This window comes from Drosophila rhopaloa, unplaced genomic scaffold (assembly GCF_018152115.1).
Source record: "Drosophila rhopaloa isolate 14029-0021.01 unplaced genomic scaffold, ASM1815211v1 contig_3, whole genome shotgun sequence".
Classification (NCBI taxonomy): domain Eukaryota; kingdom Metazoa; phylum Arthropoda; class Insecta; order Diptera; family Drosophilidae; genus Drosophila; species Drosophila rhopaloa.
The window spans coordinates 22,023,550-22,046,170 of record NW_025335123.1 but is presented as its reverse complement, the minus strand read 5'-3'; the positions used below and the strand labels follow the sequence as shown (position 1 = coordinate 22,046,170).

Here is a 22,621-nt window from a genome sequence, read left to right as displayed (position 1 = left end):
CTATTAATAAGAAGTAATTTTCTGATAAAATATTGTGTATAAGTACACTTATCTACACTATCTTCTACAACAAACACATTTCCTAATTAACCGCAAATATTAATGTTTTTATATATTCATATAAGCTCAGAATGGAGCTTATTATAAACCGGTTGAAGGTATTTTTTTAAGGAAACCCTAGCCAGACGAACCGGTCAGCTACCAGTTTTATAATTGGTCAAAGAGCACTAGCTTTTTATATTTATATTTCTTTGTGATGAGGGAAATGAATTAAGTCCTTGAGTCACCATGGCCCTTCTCCCATATTCAACCAGATATATAGATATATAGTTACATATCAATTTGGTTTGGACATCAGAAGTTGTTTGTTTGTTCGCCGGCTGATAAATTGGCACTCAAGTGGATTAAAATTGTTTGCAGCTAAATAAATCTGTGTGTTTGGCCTGGACATTTATCAGGATGGAAAAAAAGGTGGTTTCGGGGTGGTGCATATCCTGTCTGTGTCGCATATAGTTCCAAAAAAGGTAGCTTCAAGTCAGGTTATGAATTAAAAAAAGGGCCTTCTCCCCGCATGGAAAGTTGTGAGCCATCCAGCTCTATTAGAAATTCCCCAATTCTGTACTTTTTGTTTGGCTTGGCTCATCGGCAGCTCTCTTTTGCTAACTTCAAAGGGACCTATTAGCTCGACGGCATTTTTACGGCATGCAAAGGCATTTTTTAAGAGTGCTTCTTCATCTCACATCGCATTTCATCTCGCATTTTTATTCTGTTTTAACAACTTTCAAGTTTTCGGTTTTGTTTTGGTTTTTATTTTGTTTTGTGGGCTCGACCCTCTGAAAATATTTCTCATGCTCATGATTATGCTCAGATGAATTCGTAAAATTTTAAATTAGCATATTACTTAATCGATGATGCTCCCTTTCTTTGGGTTTTTTCAGCACAGAAATATCATTAAAAAACTACTTTTAAGGATTATATATTGATAATATTAAAACAAAAAATCAACTCAAAATTTTATAGTGAGAACTTTTCTAATTATTTTTGATTTTGTCCAAATTATCCTAGCTTTTTCTTAGTGTTTACATATTTTGTTGATTTTCTATGCCGATACAAGCGATCCAAGGCCAATGATACGATCGTTATAACACCATTTCAAACGGGGGGAATGCTGTCTGCATCTGCTCAAAAATGGCAGGTAATATATTATAGTTGTAGTATCGGTCTCGAATTCTCGACTTAATATGCCTTGTCATTGACAGACCAACGTTGGCCAAATTAAACCATTAAAACGCAAACAGTGTGTTCGGAGAATTAAAAAAATATTGAACAATAAATTACCCCAACAATAATAAAAATTCTTTCAATATAATCACACCAGCAAAAAAATATTTGACATAAATGTTTTGAACCAAAAGGTAAATTTTTCTATAAAATCTAAATCATGAATTCGGAATTTACAAAGCGTATATAAAAAAATAGTCACTTACCCTTTCCATAATATGTGATATCCGTGAAGATTAGTTGTCTGCATTCTATCATATTTCAAAGGATGTCGCATTTAAATCCATCTAGAAATAAAATCAAAATTAATAAAAAAAATTCCGTTAACACATTTCAAACCACGGTTTTCGGCTTGATTTGACCAAATTTGCGCAGTGTTCCAAAACGAAACTTAAACATCTGAAATTGATGTCGATGCTTGATGTTGTGCTGATGGTGATTTTGCTGCTGATTACGACGCTAAGTGGACAACATTTATCGATGTGTGCACATTGGCAATTACATACACTTCCTTAAATAAAAAAGAATATTCGTTAAACATTAAATTTGCAAGAGAATAATTTGGTTTCAAGTTCTACAGAATAAATCTTTAAGCAAAATTTGTCAGAATATAAAATTGACTTTTAAAAAATGCCTAGCTTTACTTACAAAAAATAGATATTAAGCCCGACAACAGGTAAGATCGTTCATAGAGCTTTTGAACAGCTTACCATATTTAAAATACTCCGTTGAGGGTATGAAAAATAAGCAGAATTAATGAGCTAAGAGACGGGCGGCTAAAAAAATTCGGTAAACAAGTTCGTAGACTCTCCAGCAGAGACTGATGATGTTGTAATCTTAAAACTACACGTTCCGTGCAGCCGCGAAATCAGTCTGAAGTCGGACCTCAAGCGCGCATACGATGACCAGAAACGCTGGCCTCCGGTTGATTTGGGTGATTCTGTTGCTCTGCATTTACGTCCAGTGGTGCCATGGGCGGAACTCGCAGTGTTTGCACGTGCGTTTATCCCACGGCGGTTGGTTGATTGGACGCCACTTGACCACCCACAGTGGTCGGCACATGCGGGCATTTATGGGGGTTCCGTATGCGGAGCCACCAGTCGGGGGTCTTCGTTTCCGTCCACCGGTGCCGATGGCCGCCTGGGAGGGCGAACGCTTGGCCGTCAAGGATGCACCCATCTGCCTGCAGCGCGATCCCTTCCGCCGCGACATGATCATAGAGGGATCCGAGGACTGTCTGTATCTGAATGTTTACACCCCGGAGACGCCGAAGGTTAATGGTTCCTTGCCCGTCATGGTGTGGTTCCATGGCGGCGGCTGGCAATGTGGCTCCGGAATCAGCAGCTTCTACGGTCCGGATTTTCTGCTGGATCACGACGTCGTCTTGGTTTCGGCCAACTTTCGATTGGGTCCGCTGGGTTTCCTCAGCACGGAGACGGTCGATTGTCCCGGTAACAATGGATTGAAGGATCAACTGGAGGTATTGCGCTGGGTACGTGCGAATATTGGATCCTTTGACGGAGATCCAAATAGTGTGACGGTCTTTGGCGAGAGCGCTGGAGGCGCCAGTGTCACCTATCACATGCTGTCAGAGAAATCGCGCGGTTTACTGCATCGTGGTATCGCCCAATCCGGAACCTATTTCAATCCTTGGGCTCAGCCCGCTCATAAAGGAGTGGCTGCCAGAAGGGCCACTAAATTGGCTAAGCTTGTAGGTTGCGACTCCGCAGGAGAGTGGCCCGAAAAACTTGAGTGCCTGCGGAATAAGCCAGCCGACGACATCGTGGCCTCCTTATACGACATGTTTGTAAGTTTTTTTTATCCTTATTATTTCCAATCTATTGTTAGACTTTAAAAATTAAGATTATAAAGATCAGAGAAGGATCATACAAAATTAAGAAGCAATACCTTAAAAGTAAACTATTTATTTCAGATAATCTAAATTAGATTGTGTGCCTTTAAAATTTTTACAACTAGGTTATAAATTATAAAAACTTATAGAGATTTTTTAATAGGAGGTCGCATAGACTTTCTTGTTACTTTACTGATTTGCTTCGAATTTGCAAGCTATAAAAACAAGATGTCACTTTACAAACTATTTTCCACTTTAAAAACTTAAATGAGAGCAAGCCTTATAAAAAACCACCACAATTAAAAATACTTTTGTTATAGTTAACCAAAAAAAAACAAATGTGTGCCTTCGCTATGCTTCACCTTGGTAAATTGTGTGCCAAAAGTTGACCAATAAGAAGTACAATGCAATTGTTAAACAAATTAGGTGAAGGGAAAACCATATCTAACCTCTGGCTTCTGTTTTTTTAAGGTCTGGGACTTTGATCCGATGATACCTTTTCCGCCGGTGATCGAACCGGAGCACGAGAACGCCTTCCTTACAGTTCCACCGCGCAAGGCGCTGAAACCTCATGGATTGGAATTGCCTCTCCTTGTGGGCGCCACCGCCGAAGAGGGACTTTTGAAGACCGCCGCCCTGCTCAATCTTCCCCAACTGATGGCCGAATTCAAGTCCCAGTTTAGCCAGGTTCTGCCGGTCGTCCTGAACTACGATCACCACGAGGATTCTGTTCAGCAAAGGATAACGCAGCGCATCGAGAGCTTCTACTTTAAGGCGGGCCATGACTACGATAAGGCCAACCACCAAAATTTGACCGATGTAAGTGGGGGGATTCCAAATCTAAAAGCATTATGAACAGTAAAATAGTCCGTTTATCTGAAAGAAAATTAATAAGTTTAAAAGTTAATCTGGGATTTAAATATTTTTGATAGTTTTATTTGTTTATAATTTGTTATCCTTACCTATTTATTTAGTTTTTATGTTTTCCTCTAATTCTTACCCTTTCTAGCTGATTTCGGATGGATGGTTTGTGGCCGGAATCGATGAGTACTTGCGCCTCAGGATGTCCCAAGGGGGCGTGGCACCCACATACGTCTACCTTTTCGATCACAAGGGTGCCGCCAGTTTTACGGAGATTTTCAAGGGCGGCCGGAATGAGTTTTACGGGGCATGTCATGCCGAGGAGCTCCAGTATTTATTCCCCATTGGGCGGGAGCTATTTGTGAGTGCAGTGCCGACGCAAAAAGATCTGCAACTCCGCGAATTGATGCTCCATTTGTGGGTTAGCTTTGCGAAAACCGGGTAGGTGTACCTTCAAAATTATACAAACGGAAAGTAATGGTTTTAATCTCTTACAGCAATCCAAATCCGACGAATGCCAGCTTTCACTTGCCCACTTGGAATCCTGCATCCAGTTATCCTGTGGAATACGCCCGTTTGGGCACCAAAATCGAGGATTCCTCAAACATTTTTCGCTTAGAAAATGAATTAATGCAGCAGCGTGCCGATTTTTGGAGGGAATTACAGCCTCATGTGCCCGCCAGTCACGCCCACAATGAACTTTAGCACACCGAGGCATTATCCATGTGAATTCTTTATATTATTTAATTACAAGACACTCTTTTTACTCCAAGAGAAAAAACTAACCAAAAGTTTCCTTCTTTGTTGGATTTTCGCATTTTTACCGCTAACATAACGGGGCCTGGGAGCTGCCGGACTTGGGAAAGCTTTTTCAGAGTTGCTAGACTGCTGAATTTCAGAAATTTAGACATAGTTTTTAGCTATTTTACACCACCTAAAATAGCCAATAAGAAAAAAATCAAATAAACCATTTTTTCATAAGACATACATTTAAGTTAGACTTTAAAATTTGTTTAAAATATGTATAAGGTTTATTTTGCTTATTGAGCTCTTAATTAAAAAAGAAAAATATTCGAGATAAATTTTACTAGACGTTTTCATTCAGGAACATTCCCTCGACTTCTTAAATCAGGTCTTGAGAATGCATTTAACAGCTCTTAGTGTACTTAAATACCAGTTAATTATTTATTTCGCAGATTGTATCTTCTATTTAAAGCTAGTTTTAAATATTTATTGATCTGGCAGCACCAGAGACAGTGTTACCGCATCAATAGAAAAACATTACAAATTTGTAAACAAATCAATGGAAAAAACGGGTAATGAGTCCAAAAATAGAAAATTGAAAATGGGCAAAAAAATGTTTATATTTTTCGTTAAACAAACAAGTGAAATAACATTAGAGGTTCTTCCCAATTTCATTGACAAAAACGGTGAAATTTGAGAAGAAACGCGAACAAACACGTACATATATGTATATCGATAGTCAAACAGCTGATGATGTTTATTTATGGTCAAAATATTGCTATCAGCGGAATGTCATTTGAATTTCATTAGATTAGTGGTCAAAAGTCTGCAGTTGCTTTTCTTATCTTTATGAATAAGTGATTGCGCGTCTGTGATTTAGAATCTTACGTTTCAATTTCCTATTCGAAAGGAACAAGAACTCTGCAAGCACGTGCTCTTCGGGGCCCCCCGCGAATTATACGATAGATATCACGGGCTCTGGATATCCGGAATAAACCGTTAACAAATTCTACCGGCACCTCGGGCTGTTAATGGATTATCTGTTAACGCCCCGCCCACAAAACGAAGCAAACTAGTGATAAGGCGGTGCTCTGCTTTTTAAGTTTGTTATTATAAAGTCAGACATGACCGCGAACGGAATGGATCTCCCCAAGCTGAATGAAACCTCCCTGGACGGGAGCATGCCCCCGGCGCCACCCACCCTCCCGAGTCCCACGATCCGGCGGAACAAGAGTGACGGGAAGCTGATGGCCCAGGATGTGAAGGAGGCCCGGGTGAAGGTCATCTACACGGGCGGAACCATCGGGATGGTGCGCAACGAACGGAATGGTAAGCACCCCAAAATAAAACATATTTAACGGGATCTGTCAGTTAAATTTATTAATATTTAAATATTAAAAATTCGTATTTTAAAAATCACAATTATATGTACAAACTTTGGTTGACATTTAAATGTTATTTTATTATCTTAGAAAAGTAGGCAAACTATATTTATTTTAAAAGCCCTAACAATTAGAAGTATTGCCATTTCAAAACTAAACAAAAAAATTTAGCATTACAATTAGAACCTTAAGCAGGCGAATTCATTTGTTATATCTAGTGAAGATTTACTTTAAATGATGGTAATGATACAAAAAAATTTAGAAAAAAAAACATTAAATTATTTATTTCTGAAAGATATTTCAATAATTCCAAAAATTAGGATTTACTTTAAAGGAAGTATCACTATCATTTTTGTTCTTCTTCCGAGGAGAGTTCCAAAAAAAACCCAGATAAGATAAATGATAAAACATTTGGCTATTCTTTTGATTGAATACAGCATGACATTTCACATTTTAAACAGATAAGTTAAAAAGTATGGATAGCTAATTGTTCCTCATCAAGTTTTGTGCACCTAACTACTGCAAGCGTTATAAAGTGCAATAAAGTCTGAAAGGCGTAATTGCTCTTCTGATTGCTAATTGCTTACGTCTTCAGACGTTATTGCACTAAAAGAAAGGGCACTTTTTTCAGACTTTAAACTTTATTGCACTTTATAAAACCGTTGATGCACCAGTTATTGAATTCACCAATTTATTTATTACACGTCTTATAACAAACAATCTTTCTTGGAAAACAAGCCATACAATAGATTGCGTCCTGTTGAATTTACACTCTATTGTACTTTATAAAGCCCTTAAAAAGAGGGCACTTCCTGTTGACTTTAGGAAGAGCCTCACCAAGTGTTTGGAAATTCACTTGAACTGTATAAAGCCCTTTAAAAAGGGCACTTTTTGCAGACATAAAACTTTATTGCACTTAATGCACCAGATATTGGGGAATTCACCAATTTTTTTTTTTACCTGTCGTATTTACAAATAAGATTTCTTGTAAAGCAAGCTATCTACGATAAACAATAGATTGCTTCTTGTTGACTTTAAACTCTATTGCACTATATATGTAGCGCCTTTAATTCGCCAGTTGTTGGGGAATTCCTCAGTTTAGTTTCCATCACCTGCACTTACACGTCGTATTTACAAATAGATTTCTTGAAGAGCAATCAATAAATATTAGTCTACGATTTCCTCTTGTTGACACGTACAATAGCTACCTTATAGTATTTATTGGTTAATTATTCCGTGTTCTGATTCACGGGCCTAAGAAGACTATAATTAATAAGCACTGGCTGATTAATAGTTAGTTTTAATAATATTATTAAACGAGTAATGCTGATGGCCCAGGATGTGAAGGAGGCCCGTGTGAAGGTCATCTGCGCGGGCGGAACCGAACGGAATGGTAAGCGCCCCAAAAAAAAACTTATTTATCGGGATCTATCAGATAAACATATTAATATTTAAATATTTAAAATTCGTATTTTAAAAATCAGAATCATACAAATTTTGGTTGGCATTTAAATGTAATTTCATTATCTTAGAAAAGTATGCAAACTATATTTATTTTAAAAGCCCTTACAATTATAAGTATTGGTGAATTCACCAATTTATTTATTATACGTCTTATAACAAATAATCTTTCTTGGAAAACAAGCCATACAATAGATTGCGTCCTGTTGAATTTACACGCTATTGTACTATATAAAACCCTTAAAAAGAGGGCACTTCCTGTTGACTTTAAACTTTATTGCACTTTATAGCGCCTCTAATTTAATATCGGGGAATTCACCAGTTTTTTTCAATCACAAGTACTTACAAGTCGTATTTACAAATAAGCTTTCTTGGAAAGCAATCAATGAATATTAGTCGATTTCCTCTTGTTGACACGTACAATAGCTATGTACCTTATAGTATTTATTGGTTAATTATTCCGTGTTCTGATTCACGGAATTAAAAAGCACTGGCTGATTAATAGACTTATTATAGGGATTAAGTTAGTTGTAATACTATTAATAGACAATAAAACGGCATGTTTTTTTCAAAATGTAAACTTTAAGAAATCTCAAAACAAAAGCCTTAATACATTTTTATGAAAATTGTGAACAAAATTAAGACCAGAATGAAAAGCACATTGAAATTGCAGAAGGACACGCAAAAATGTGAATAACAAGTGCTTAAAAAATGACAAATGAAAGTCAGTTATTCCTATGAATATATGTAACATATTTTTAATTTCGTAATAGTACTATTTTAACTAAAATCTTAAAATCTATAGAAAACCACCCTTGAAAGTGAATGAGTATTTTTTTGATTTAAGTAGTAAAAATAACAATATTTTTACCATTGCAGTGCTGGCTCCCATTCCCAATGCTCTGGTGCGCAGCATTCGGAAATATCCGAACCTCCACGACGAGCAGTATGCGTCGCGTCGCTTTGGAGCATCTGCATCGATGGCCCCGCTGGTTCTGCCCTTCGTACAGGGCTTGGAACGCAGGATCATCTACCAGATCGTGGAGTACACGCCTCTTCTGGACAGCAGCAATATGTCGATGAACGAATGGGCCCGAATCGCCAGCGATATTCAGGTAGGGATTGGAAAATATGTCTACAAGAATTGAATGAAATTAATTGCAACATTTTCAGCAATCCTACGAGTTCTTTGATGGCTTTGTGGTTCTTCATGGCACCGACACACTTTCCTATACGGCCTCCGCTTTGTCCTTCATGCTGGAGAATCTGGGCAAGACGGTCATTATTACGGGCTCCCAAATTCCGATTTTCGAGACGCGTACCGATGGCAAGGACAATTTTACTTCGGCTCTTATCATAGCCAGTAATTATATCATTCCGGAGGTGACCATCCTGTTTGCGCACAAATTGATGCGCGGAAATCGGACGGTGAAGGTCAGTTCGAATGCCTTGGATGCCTTCGACTCGCCAAATGTTCCACCGCTGGCGAGGATCGGCATAGATGTGAATGTGGACTATCGCCTGATCTTCCGGCCGTGCAGCATTGAAAGGTTCTGTGTGCAATTGAATCTGGATGCGAATGTCGGATTGCTGCGCATCTTTCCGAGCATTTCGCATTCGACTTTCCAAGCGTTTTTGGCTCCACCCATACGAGGAGTGGTCCTGCAATCCTTTGGGTCCGGAAATATACCATCGAATCGTACGGATCTGATCGATGAACTGCGGGCGGCCAACGAAAGAGGCGTGATCATCATTAATTGCACGCAGTGTCCCAATGGAAGCGTCGCCGAGATCTACGATACGGGCAAAGTCCTGTGCGACGTGGGTGTGATTCCCGGATTCGATATGACTCCCGAGGCGGCGCTATCGAAACTTGCCTACGTCATCGGCAAGGAGGAGTGGCCACTGGAGGTCAAAAAGCAGGTAAACTTTGTATCTTACGAGGATGTCGCTCTCTGCCTCATTTAACCACAAATTGTGAAATGTTTCAGATGATGCAGTCAAACCTGAGGGGCGAACTCACCTCGTTGAAGGCACCCAAGATGGAGGACTACGACCTGGTGGATGCGGTGGCTCGATCCATGCACCTATCCTCGCCCCAGGAACTAGATCAGCTGGGTGAGACCCTATTTCCGGCGATGATCAATGCCGCCATCGCTGAGAACGACTTAAAGAAGATCAACAATTTGAAGACCTATGGAGCTGATCTGTCGGGAACGAATCATGATCAGCGAACGGCCTTGCACTTAGCCGTTCAGCTGGGGAACGTGGAGATCGTCAAGTATCTTCTACAGAACGGGGTGTCCGTGCATGTCCGGGATCGCTATGATCGCACTCCGCTGCTCGAGGCCGTATCAACCGATGGCCACGAGATCATTCAGTTGCTCATCAATTGCGGGGCCCATTTGACGGGTTCTTCGCGAGCTGTGGGCGAAGAACTGTGTGCGGCAGCCGCTCGAGGATCGATGACGCGTTTGAAATCCTATCAATATGCCAACGCCGATCTTGCCCAGTCGGATCCTTCGGGCAGGACGGCCTTGCACGTGGCCGCACTCCATGGTTTTCTTGAGGTAGTGGAATATGTTCTACCATTTTTCGAGAATCCCCACGAGAAGGACATGCTCGGCCTGACCGCCTTGGATTATGCCGAGCGCGGCGAACATGCCTCAGTCATAGAGGCTCTTAAAAATGCCGAATAACTCAGGATCTAACCAAAGATATCTCTTCCAATAACGATGACTCGTTCCTTAAACATAAGTGGTTTCATTTAAACGAAAACGATTTTTTTTCAAAATTTTAAAGCTAAAATCTTAAGCCGCTTCTGTGACAACCCGTGCTTCGATATTTTATGTATATAAGTGTCGCATCTAGTCTGGTGGTTCCAAACTGTCTTTTTGTATGGCTATCTTATTGTATTCTATGTTTAACATGTAATTAACAATTATTTCCTTTCCAATGCATTTAGGTGCACTAATTTGTGAATCCATTTAATTCAAGTATATTATTTATATATAATCACTGTGTATGTACTTGAAAACGCAACATTGTTAAAAACTAACTTAGACAAAAGTTAAAAATTGTACATAAAAAAGTGTTATGTGAAAATATAATATATTTGTATTTTAAAAATTTGTTTTAATTTAAGATTTTAATTTAAATGGGAGTTATTGATTTTAAAATCAAGGTTATAAATCTGATTATTCAAATTTATTAATATATATAATATATATTTATTAATAAATCAATGAAATAAATATTCATAAAACTATTTATATATGTGGGTGCTCGATTTATTACCTACCTCTGGCAAATATATATGTAATTGATACTATTTTTGCTTGAAAATAAGCATGTTCATCACGGCCATTGGTATTTAAAATGTTGGAATACATAATTTCAGTTAATTCAAATTAAAATAATTTATTTAAGCACTTTGCCCAACACTAAATAAACTTTGCCATTCACAAAGAACGCAGCAGGGTTGAATATAAGAGTTCAGTTGTTTGCGCAGCCCTGGTTTTGCATTGTTTTTACGCTGGCATTAATTAGAATTGGTAAATATACGTTTGTCAGCGTAATTATATAGAAGTTCTTTCGCCCAAATCGAGTTGCCAGTCAATTAAAACTCTATAACCAACTGGAAAATCGGTTTAAAACGGCTGCGAAAAACCAGCAAACAAAACACACGCACAGGGATACACGCAACCATACACACACGTACACACACAGATGCAAATGCACACGTCAGTGCCACGAATTCCAAAAAAAAAAACAATATAAAACTCAAACTCAAACTTAAAGTTAAAGATAGTCCAATCCGATTGGAACCGGAAAATATATGCTAGCTACATGGTTAAATCTCTCTCATTCCAGTCAATGTCGATAGATAGCGCTGCGCAGGCACCGTGGATATATAATCGGTCCTTCAGATAGCCAGTCCGCATATATATTCCCGATCCCCCGATTTCTGTTTTGTTTTGTTTTTGTTTGTTTTCCTATTTTCCTTTCGGTTTTTGAAAACTAGATAGTTAGTATTATTTTGTAATTGAAACGACAATGGAGGAGGATTCGGCTGCTTTGGAGAGTTCCTACGATTTCTCCATCGTTCAGGTGAGTTACATCTGGATTTCCCCAAAGGGATCACATGCATCAACTGACCACGATGACTTTTACTCCTTGCAGCCCGATGATCACGAATATGGCGAGGCGGATATACGCTTGACGGGCAGCTCCAACGACCTGTCCTTGTTACAGGTGAGCAAATCCCAGTGAAACCCAGGATCTTAGATTACTTATGATGAAGGATTATGTCTATATTAAAGTTAAGGGTTTCAGGAGGACAATTGCCTTTTTTATGGAATTAAAATTTAAATTTGTATGAGTTACATTGAAAGATTGGCCACATGTTAATCCCAATATTAAGTACGATTACCGGAAGAAGCGTTTCTACCATTATAGAATGGTAAGGATCGATTAAGGATTACGTTTATGTGTTATAATTAAAAGTTATCAGAAATAAAATGTGGATTTTGTCAAGAACTAGTAACAAATGAGGAATGGTGTTCTTAAAGTTTAAATATATATTATTTATCAGGAATTAAACGTGGAGGATTTTATTTGCAGCAATCAAATGGAATTTAATTGATAACACATTTTAACATCCTTTTTTATTTTTATAACATGAATAAATTCATAAATATTTTTATGGAATTTAATGTACATTTTAAAAACAGTACTTTCTCATAGAACATAAAAGTTAAATAATTAAATGATTGTGCTTATTGCCAAATAAGTTTGTCTAATTTATTTGATATACGTTTTAAGGTTGAAGTTAATTTGAGTGAATTTTATATTTAAATTATTATTATTATGACCAGTTGGTAATAGCTATTATGATGACAGAATCACAATAAAGGAAAAGGTATAAGCGAATAAGACTCATTTATATGTGGTTAGTGTTATTGATTTTAAAGCTAAATGTTTCAATTTACCGAATTTAAGATCCTAGGATATCAGTTGGTTAAAAGTGATTTAAATAACCTGCATAATCCATTTCAGAATGTATCCGCCAGCACAACGAGAGGCACCGAAGGCAAGGGCCGTTTGGACAGCCTTAAAGAGAATCTGTACAAGCAACAGGTAATCAGAAATGCAAAAACTTCAATATATAAATCAACTAATCAGAAAACCCCTCTTTAGGAACGCCTGACTGCCTTGAGAAAATCGCAGGATGGGCGACGCAAGCCCAGCATGAGTGACTCCATGGAGTCGCTGAAGACGCTGGGACAGAAGCTCACCGTGCTGAAGGCGCGTTCCGGCGGCACCTCCACTCCACTGGTCACGCCCACGAAGGATACCGCCCCAGCAGGAACAGGAGCAGGAGAGGTTTCGTCGCTCCAAACCAGCGGCAGTGAGAAGCTACTTATGCTCACCCAGCGCACCGAGCAGAATCGCGCTTTATTGGAGCAACGCAAAAGGGATCTGGCCAAATCCCTGCTCTCCGTAAAGTCGAATATTGGCCATCAAAATACCGCCGAGCTGGGCTCTTCCATGACGGATCTGCGGCAGACTATGACAAGCTCCAATCCGCCCGTTTCCCGTCACCGTTCCGCCTTGGATTTGGAGGCCCAGGGTCAGGAGCCGCTGGACGAGAGCCGGGTAAAGTTGCTCAAGAGTCGCATGAAGCTGACGGAACTCAAGCAGGGTCGCCAGGAGCTGGAGATGCAGGAATTGCGCACGGAACTGGCCAAGCGCGCCAATCTCATCGAGCAATTGGAGCTATCCGGTGCCGAATTGCAGCGCACGCTCACTCAGCGAAATCAGGAGTTGGAGCAATTGCGTCTGGGCCAAAGGGAGGCAGAGACCAAGAAGGAGGAGGTGGAGGTGGTGGAGGAAAGCCTGCAGGAGCAGGAGCATTCCCGCCTCCAGGGAGAGGTGTTAGTCCTAAGAGAACGACTGGCAGAGCTGGAGAACATAAACGATCTGCTAGAGACGACCCGCTGTGAACTCCAGGAAGAGCTAACCACTGCACGCGAACGGGAAAGGCAGCGGGATCTGGAGCTGGAACTGGAGCACGAGAAGTCTTCCAGCAGTCGGCAGTCGGAGACGGCGGCCACCGATGCCCAGGTGAGCCTGGAGCTGGCCAAACAGCTCCAGGAGCTCACCAATCAACTGAGCGAACTGCAGGCTACCAACGAGGAGCTGCGTCAGGAGTTAGTCGCCCGAACGAAGCTCCAGGTGAGCGATGAGAGTATTTCTGCCCGACTGGAGGAACTAGAAGCCACCATAACAGCTCAATCATTGCAACTGGAGAAGCAAAAGTCCGCAATGGCTGGCCAAAGTGAAGAACTAGCCGAAAAGACCACGGAACTCAATGTGCTCAATGTGAATCTGCGTCTGCTGGAGGAGAAACTGGCCCAAAGCAGTCGCAGTAAACCCCTTTTCCTCGACGATCATCTGGAGGACAGCGGGGCCAGCAAGCAGCTGCAGGAGGAACTGCAGCAGCTGAAGCAGAAGTTGGACGAGTCCAACAAGGCGAACATCAAGCTGAAGCTCAAGTGCAAGCAGACGGAGAAGCAGCTGCAGAAACTGCAGTCCCAGGATGGCCAGCAGCAGTTGGCCACACTGGCGGCGGATAACGAGCAGCTGCAGCAGAGGATCACGGTCCTCGAGGACGAGAAGGGCCAGTGGCAGTTGGCCAACATGCAGGAGGACGAGGAGGAGAAGGATAAGGATCGCGAAGAGAGGGATACCCAGCCGGAGCAGCCGGCGGAGTCCAATCCCCTGCAACTGGAGGCCATTCGCCTGCTGGAAGAGCAGAAATTGGAATTGCAACAGGCCCTGGAGGCACTGCAGCAAGGTCACGAGTCCGCCCGCGTCGAATCCGAACTGAGCGAAGCTCAAATGGAGGAGCAGCTGACCCAACGTGTTCAGCAACTTGAACAGGAGGCCCAGGAGCAGCGTCATCAGCTGGACACCCTGCAAACGGAAAAGGAAACGCTGGACAAGAAGCTAACGCACTATATCAACGAGAACATGGAGTTGCTGGACAAGCTGGAGAAGCTGAGCTCGTCCAGTTCGGCGGAATCCATTGAAATCGTGGAGCGGCAGCAACTAGAATGCTTTGGCCAACGACGTCCGGCCAGCGAGGGTGATGCTCAGGAGCAGAAGCAGGTGGATCCGGTCCAGCAAGTGCCCAGTCATGTCAGCGAGCTCACCCAGACGGATCAAACGCTGGAGGAGGAGGAGTCGGGTGGCGAGAGCCTATCCCATCTCAGAGAACGCCTCGAACTGTTCACACAGGAACGCGGCGAGGTCTTGGACAAACTGGAGCAGCTGTCCGCGGAGAATTTGCAACTGCAGGCCAGATTGGAGGAGAGTTCCAGCTCCCTGCAGTTGCTGCAGCGTGAACGTGAAAAGGATCTGCTCTCCTCCACGTCCACCTCGTCGAATCTCTCGCAGGAACTCAGCTCTATGCAGCGCTCCTCGGAGGTGGTGGCCACCTTGGATGCCGGCGAAGGTGGCCCTGTGCTCTTCGAGAAATGCGAGAAATCGCTGAGTAAACTCAACTCGGAACTGGAGGCCTATCGCCGGGCCAACGACCGCCAGGCCAAGTTCAATGTGTCCAAGAAACTGGCCAAGGAGGCCAAGAACTGTCACACCCAGTTGAGCGAGCTGCTGCACAAGGTGAAGGAGGCCAGCACGGCGGTGGAAACTGTGACCGTGGTGGAGACCGTGGTGGCCGTCACCGCCCCCAATGGCAAAGCTCTGGCGGAGTACGAGCAGCTGAATGCCCAGAATGCGGAACTCAAGGCGGTGATATCGCGTTTGCGGCAGGAATTGGATGAAATGAGGGATAGCTATCCGGAAGCAGAGGGACCGCCGTTGGCCATTGTTAGTTTGGACAATCAAAAGGACCAGGAGGAGTTCCTCCATCTGCAATCGCTGCTCGAGGACACACGCTCCGCGCAGGCCGAGCAGCGTCAGCAGATCGAGGAGCAGCTGGAGCAGATCCGGGAACTGCGACAAATCGAGGCGGATCAGTTGCAGTTGGTGGCCAGGCAAAGTGCCGAGATCACACAGCTTCAGTTGCAAGCGGAGCAATTCGATCAGCTGCTGAACGCCAAGGAAATGAGCCACGAGAAGCAACTGGAGCAGCAGACACGGATTCGTCGAGAGTTGGAGTCAGGTGGCGAGTCGCTCGAGGGTGAACTGAGCATCCTGCAGGCTCTGGTGGCCGAGCAGAAGCAGCAACTCATCGAGAACCTCAGCGAAAGTGAGCACACTCTCAACCTAAAGCTGCTGGAGCTGCAGTCCGCCCAAGAGGAGCTACGGGAATTGAGGGCCAAAGAGGATCCGGATCAACTGAGGGAGGCACTGCGCATCAGCAAGAGTCTGGCTGCCCAGCAGGTCAGTGAATTGGCCTCCAGCCAGGAGACGATCGATGCGCTGAACCAGCAAATCCAGGAGCTTTACCAGGGCGTGGAACATGCCCGCCAGGAGGAGCAGCTCAAGACCCGTGAATTGCGCGAGAAGCTCAAGAAGTATGCCCTAAACCTCAAGAAGCGCACCCAGGACAATGCCGAACTCGAGCAGAAGATCCAGGAGCTGACCAGTCAACTTCAAGAACAGCAGCAGCAGGTGGCCAAGGAGCCCGAACCGCTGATGGATACCCAACAAGTGGAGAAGCTGCAGCAGCAGGTCAGCAAACTCAACGAAGATCTCAAGGCCAAGATCCATGTGAACCTCGAGAATCGCGATGCACTGCGTCAGCTGAAGCAGCAAATCCAAGAGCAAGAACTACTGATCCAGGCACGCGATACGGAGCTCCAAGATGCCAACCTGGTGAACAAGGAGCTGCGACGCGAGCGCCAAGAAGCCGAGGAGGAGGTCTTCCAGCAGGGCCAGGAGAACTCCAGGCTCAGGCAGGAAATCTCCCAGCGGCAGCAGGAAATCCACAATCTCGAACAGAAGCTAAGCAATCAGCCGACGGCGGCGGTCGAGGATTTGCAGCGCCAATTGGAGCAGAAATCCAAGAAATTCGAAAAGTCCAAGGAGCTAATAAAGCATCGCAATGCCACCATTCAAGCGCTGCAGCGGGACCTCCAGCAGTTGCAGCAGGATCAGGCCAGCGAGGTGGAGCATGTGCGCACCAAGCGAGCAGCTGCGCAGGAGCAACTGCATCTGGAGAAGGATGAGGAGGTGGGCAATCGTTTTCTTCATTTGTCATTGTTAATCTTATAAACCCCCCGCAAAATAGATTGCCTCCCTGCGCCAGGAGATTGCCCAATTGCTGGAGAGCCAAAGGATTAGCGCCGCCGGCGAAGGCGATGTCACCATTAATAAGATAACACAACAACCATTGGAATCCCAATCGGTGAGTCCAGCTGTCATATTTCATAGTGAAACTCAGTTGTTTTTAAGCCCTTTGCTTGTAAAGTAATGTTTCTATTTCCTAAATTCTTTCAGCTCCAGCAAGCGGAATCCCTGCAAGCGGCCGAAAAGGAGCACCAGCACCTTCGTGTCCAATTGACGGCGGCCCAGGAGCAGCATTCGCTGCTGGCGCAGCAGTATGCCGGCGATAAGGCCAACTTTGAGATGACCATCGCGCGCCTGGAGACGATTCACGAGGGCATTCAGGCCAAGCTGCAGGAGGATGCCTCGTACATTGAGTCGCTGGAGGCGCACAACACGGAGCTGCTGGCCCGGAGCGCTGTCCTCGAGGAGCAGGCCGCCAGCCAGGCCAACCAGCAGGCGGCTGCCCAGGATCACACACAATTACTGGAGCAACAGCTGCAGCAACGGCGCGAGCAGGAGGAGCAGCAGCGTGAGCAGGATCAACAGCTGCAGGAGCGTCTGTACGAACTGCAACAAAGGGAGCAGGCTCAAAGCCGCCAACTTGAGCTGGCCACCGGCGAAGCGGAGGAGTCCAGGCAACAATTGACTCGCCTCCGCGCGGAATACGAGTCCCTGCTGTCCAAACAGGCTCAGCAGGCGGCCGCTGCCCAGGCAGAGCGGGAGCAGCTGAACAGCACCAGTCAGGAGGAGCTGGCCGATCTCCACCAGCAACTGGCCGCCAAGGAGGCGGATCTGCAGCGTCAGCGACAGGTGTACGATGCCAAGCTGGCCGCCAAGGCCACCGAACTGGATGAGCTCGAGTGTGACCTCAATGGTCATGTGGAGCGAGCGGCTGCCGAGACGCGAGATCTTGTCCAGCAGCTGGAGCGGTCCCAAGAGCTTGTCAGCCAGCGGGCGGAGGAGCTGCAGCGACTCAGCGAGGAGTTCCAGGAGGTGGAGCGCGAGAGATCTACCCTGAGCCGCGAAGTGACCCTGCTGCGCTTGCAGCAGGACAGTGCCGAGCAGGATGTGTTGGAGCTGCAGGAGCTGCGCATGCAGGCGCTGCAGGACAAGACCGAAATGGACAACCTGCGCACCCAGATCGATGCGCTCTGCGCCAATCACAGCCAGGAGTTGCAGGCCCTGCAGCAGCAAATCGCCGAGCTGGATACTCTGGGCCAGAATCAAACGGACGACCAGGTTTACATCGAGACGGAGAACAGGCGGTTGGCCGAGCAGCTAAGCGAGCTGCAGGCACAGTTGGCCAGGCAGCAGCACCACCAGCAACAACAACAGCAGCATCATCATCACCTTCATCCTGTGGTTCAACAGACTCAGCAGCATCCTCCTTCGACTTCCCTGTTCTTCGGCGGTGATGCTTTGGCCGCACCCTCGCCATTCGATGAGATTGCGGCACAGCCCTTAAAGGTCTCCTCGTTAGGTGCATCGGTTCCACCGCCACCCATTCCCACGCCACCCACCATCGAGGATCTGCAGCGGAATGTGTCCGACCTGGAGAAGCATGCCCAGGATCTGGAAACGAAGCTGCTGGCGCGCAATCAAAGTCTGTCGGAGCAGGAAGAGCGACGCCTGCAGTTGGAGCAGCACCTAATGGAATTGGAGCGCCTGCTGAGGGAGCGGGATCAGCAGCTGGCCGAGATTAAGTCGGCCAACGAGGAGCGTGAACGCCTGGCGGCGCTGGAGAAGCTCATCCAACCGGCGGCAGCGCCCACTCTGGACATGTTCTTTGGCGGGCAAGCTGCTGGGGAAACAGTGCACGATGCCGTGAGTCACCATTTGGACCTGGGCCTGCCGCAGGTGGAGCCAGTGGAGGAACCTCTAATTCAGCCCAAAAAGGCATATTTGTGCCAGCCGAAGCAGGAACACGTGGAGCAGCAGCCCATAGATTGGGGCATGGACGAGGATCCGTGGGCGAGTGCCGCCACCGAAGCGCCGCAAACGGATGTGGAACCACTGCACGCCAGGATCGCCCACTTGGAGCTCCAGTTGGCCAATGCGGAGCAGCAAAAGACCGAACTGCAGACCAAGGCGGCCAAGCTGATGAAGCGCCTCAAGGAATACAAAACGAAGGCGACAACGACTGTGGCCGCAACGCCCACATTGGCAGTGGATAACGATCTGGATACGGCCATTATCGAGGAGCTGAAGCACCAGCTCCAGTTGCACGAATCCCGTCAAGCCAAGGCCGATGAGCTAACACAGCAGCACGCCCTGGAAAAGGAGAAGTTAGCGAAGCGCATCGATGTCCTGACCGCCGGCAACGAACGTATGGCGGAGCTGAAGGAGCGCCAGGACATGGATGTGCAGATGTATCAGGCCCGCATCCGGGAGCTCCAGGAGAAGCTCAGCCAACTGGACCAGTGGGATGTGCCCCCAACTTCAGCTCCTGCTCCAGCCGCTCCTGCTGCTGTCTCCTCATCATTGAGCGGCGATGAGGTGGCGAGGATGGAAAATCTACAGGCGGAGAACCAGGATCTGAATGCAGAGTGCCAGGAGCTGCAGGAGAAACTGAAAGAGGAGAGACGACTGGTCCAGTTGGCCGAGGAAACCAACGCCCAGGTCCAGGACCAAAAGGAGACCCTGGAGGAGCAGCTAAGAGAGCGTCTGCAGGAGGTGGAGGAGTTGAGGCAGGGACAGGCCAATGTGGAGGAGTTGCAGGCTCTTAAAGTGGAGGTGGAGTCCCTCAGGAAGCTTCACGGCGAGGTGGTTCAATTGAGGAGCCTTCAGACAGAAGTGGAGCACTTAAGGACCCTCCAGATTGAAGTGGAGCAGTTGAGGAGCCTTCAACCCGAACTGGAGCACTTGAGGAGCCTTCAACCCGAACTGGAGCACTTGAGGAGCCTTCAACCTGAACTAGAGCACTTAAGAACCTTCAAATTGCAGCAGGACTCGTTGCACAGCCAAAATATCCAAGAAGATCAGTTACAGAGTAAAATAATTGAGCAGGATCACTTGGAGTTCCAACGAGTAGAACAGGAACACCTGCGGCAACTCCAGAGTGAGGTGGAGCACCTGAGATCCCAGCGGAACAACCAACGACTGGAGTTCCAGCAACTGAGCCACCAACTCATCGAACTGGAAGCACAACGCGCACGCGACCAAGCCGAATTGGAGGCACTGCGTCGGATCAGAAGTCAGGAGCCTGCGGTGGATGTGGACTCCAGGAACGATGAGCAAATGGTCCAATTGCAGGAGAAGGAAGCGGAGATTGTCCACCTGAAGCAGCGCATCGAGGAGCTGATGCGCGAGGATCAAACGGAGAAGCTTGTCTTCGAGATCCTGACCAAGAACCAGGAGCTTCAATTGCTGCGCATGCAGGTCAAGCAATTGGAGGAGGACAGGGAGGATCACCAGGAGACAGCTGCTACTGCTGTGGCTGCGAGTGATGGGGAATCCGTAGAACGGCTGCGTGTCCAGTGCCAGCAGCTTCAGCAGGAAAAATCCGACATGGAGGAGGAGCTGCGTGTGCTTAACAATCACGTTCTCGGCAGCCTGGAGCTGGAGGATAGGATGAAGCAGACGCTGCTTCAGCTGGATACGAAAAACATTGAGATCACCGAACTGCGCCGCACCCTCGAGGTTTTGCAGAGCCAAAATCTTGGCCAGACTCCCAATCCCAATCCCACACCCACAATCCCTCAGCAAATTCCCGATCTGGCGGCCATTAATCAGCAGTGGGAACAGTTGGTGGAGCAAAAGTGTGGCGAGGTGGCCAGCATTTGGCAGGAGCATCTTGCGCAGCGTGAGGCGGCCTTCAAGGCGCAGCTGGAGGAGATTGGCCAGCAGAGGGAGCAGGCAAGGGTACATCAGCCATCCACGCAACAGCCAGGAGAAGCCAGCGAGGACATGATGCAGAAGATGCAAAAGGCCCTGGAAACGCAGGAAATGGAGATCGTCACGCTCAAGGAGCAGCTGGCCATCCGTTCGGCAGAGTACGCTCGTCTGGCGGCCCAATACGATCCCTTCCGGCTGCAGAATCGCGGGGGATCCGGTGGAAATCCATCTCCGTCCGCCGGTGCCGCCTCAGCTGGTGGACCACCGCCGTTAACTGCCAACGAACCACTGCCCGAGTATGTGCTTAAGGCGGACCTCGACTACGCCCTGATGATGCTTCACCAGCGGGACATGCGCGTCGAGGAGATGATCCTGGAACTGGTGCAGCTGCTCGAGGAACGTGACCATCTGCAGTTGAAGCTATCGGACACGCTGCGCCAGTTGGAAACGGAGCGCAGTCGCGTCAGCGATGAACGTGAGTGGGGTTTTTCTTTCCATTTTGCCTTATAGAGTCGATCCCAACTTATTTGTATCTGCAATTATATAGCCGTCTGCGCCACTGCATCCTCATCGGCCGCCTCGGGCAGCAGCCCCAGCAAAACCAGCAGCGCCGGAAGCAGCAGCGAGCTCCTGGGAACCACAACCAGTGCAACCAGTGACCTCAAGCAAAAGTGAGTGCTGACAAATAAATAATTCAAGTTGTAAACGATGCAGCGGTTATATCCGTAAAAAAGCATATCAATATATATGATCCAAAGATGGTAAAGTGGAAACAAAACAAATGACATTCTGTTAACATATATATTTTATATTTATAAATCAATATAATCGGAATATTGAATTAAAATTTGTTACACATCTCATATCATTCGCTGCGCCGTTTACAACTTTGTGAGGAATACTTTGTACTAATTATCATTACACTTTTCAGGCTCGCAGAGTTGCAGACGGTTAAGCATTCCAAGGACAAGGCCATTGTGGACGAGCGCGAGCAGCGCCTGCAGCAGATGATCCAGCTGCAGAAGGACATGGCCAAGCAGCAGGGATCAGGATCTGGACAGGGATCAGTAGCGACATCCCCTTCCGCACCACCAACAATCGGCGAGGATCTCTGTGAGTGGAAGCCACCTAAACATCAACATGTGATGATGTCCTAACCAAAATTCCGATACCAAATCCAAATCTCCAGCTCAGTCCGCATTGCGCTCGCCATCGATGATGCTCATGGACTGGATACTGGGCAACAACAACAAGGAGGAGGAGACCTCCGGCTAGCCCTTCCCCATTCACCGGCGAGGACAAGCACGAACCCAAGATGCCTTCAGATGGGCTCCCACGACTAGCACTTTGATAACGAATCATAGCATTAACCCTAATTCTGGCCTTCCTTGCGCGGACGATGGCGATAGCGATAGCGTTAGAGTTCTTTATACGATATTATGTACCTTGGCTAGCTGAAAGGCTGGCCCCGGAATTCCCGATTCCCGATTTTGTTCCAAACGCGTACGTTTTATGTTGTAGATATGTAAAAATTGTATAAAACAAAACGAAATGAAGCGAAGCAGAAGCAAAAAGAAAAAAAAAACGAGAAAATTTAACTAAAGAATTTAAGAATTAAACCAAAATATATATATTTGTGTTTTAAATGGATTTCTTTTCAGATCAACCAAGTCTGTATTTTCTTATTTCTATGATAACTAAATCATAAGAAACTTGTAGACGAAGTTTTAGATTATCAACGAATCAACTAAATACCATCGCTTTTCGTTTTATTTAAATTTATTTCAAATGATATTTGATGTTTAATTAACAATGTTTCATTTTATTTTTCCTTTGAGAAAAAAACACTTAGTTTTTAAGATTCATGCTGTAAATATTATAATAATTGTTTTTCTCTTGCTTGTGTTGC

At 45.6% G+C, this 22,621-nt stretch overlaps 3 protein-coding genes across 6 annotated transcripts; all 3 read left to right on the top strand.

Moving 5' to 3' along the window:
- Positions 1-1,927: 1,927 nt before the first annotated feature.
- On the top strand, positions 1,928-4,803 carry LOC108045375 (venom carboxylesterase-6). 2 transcript variants are annotated; one of them, XM_017124689.1, is made up of 5 exons: positions 1,928-2,070; positions 2,142-3,088; positions 3,605-3,952; positions 4,143-4,435; positions 4,492-4,803. In XM_017124689.1, the coding sequence occupies exons 2-5, from the start codon at positions 2,183-2,185 to the stop codon at positions 4,697-4,699; spliced, it is 1,755 nt and encodes a 584-aa protein (XP_016980178.1). In that variant the 5' UTR covers positions 1,928-2,070; positions 2,142-2,182; the 3' UTR covers positions 4,700-4,803. The 2 variants fall into 2 exon arrangements, with proteins under 2 accessions (XP_016980178.1, XP_016980177.1); XM_017124688.1 differs by having other exon boundaries at positions 1,928-3,088.
- Positions 4,804-5,483: 680 nt separating this feature from the next.
- LOC108045374 (L-asparaginase) lies at positions 5,484-10,671 on the top strand. Of its 2 annotated transcripts, none has more exons than XM_017124686.2 (4): positions 5,484-6,067; positions 8,461-8,696; positions 8,755-9,504; positions 9,573-10,671. In XM_017124686.2, exons 1-4 carry the CDS (start codon positions 5,863-5,865, stop codon positions 10,278-10,280), a joined length of 1,899 nt encoding a protein of 632 aa, XP_016980175.1. In that variant the 5' UTR covers positions 5,484-5,862; the 3' UTR covers positions 10,281-10,671. The 2 variants fall into 2 exon arrangements, with proteins under 2 accessions (XP_016980175.1, XP_016980176.1); XM_017124687.2 differs by lacking the exon at positions 5,484-6,067 and adding an exon at positions 7,246-7,513.
- Positions 10,672-11,056: 385 nt separating this feature from the next.
- On the top strand, positions 11,057-22,339 carry LOC108045335 (protein lava lamp). 2 transcript variants are annotated; one of them, XM_017124625.2, is made up of 10 exons: positions 11,057-11,135; positions 11,455-11,691; positions 11,764-11,835; positions 12,640-12,720; positions 12,781-16,782; positions 16,841-16,957; positions 17,050-21,187; positions 21,260-21,383; positions 21,644-21,825; positions 21,902-22,339. In XM_017124625.2, the coding sequence occupies exons 2-10, from the start codon at positions 11,638-11,640 to the stop codon at positions 21,985-21,987; spliced, it is 8,856 nt and encodes a 2,951-aa protein (XP_016980114.1). In that variant the 5' UTR covers positions 11,057-11,135; positions 11,455-11,637; the 3' UTR covers positions 21,988-22,339. The 2 variants fall into 2 exon arrangements, with proteins under 2 accessions (XP_016980114.1, XP_016980115.1); XM_017124626.2 differs by having other exon boundaries at positions 11,117-11,135; positions 11,606-11,691.
- The last annotated feature ends 282 nt before the right edge of the window (positions 22,340-22,621 follow it).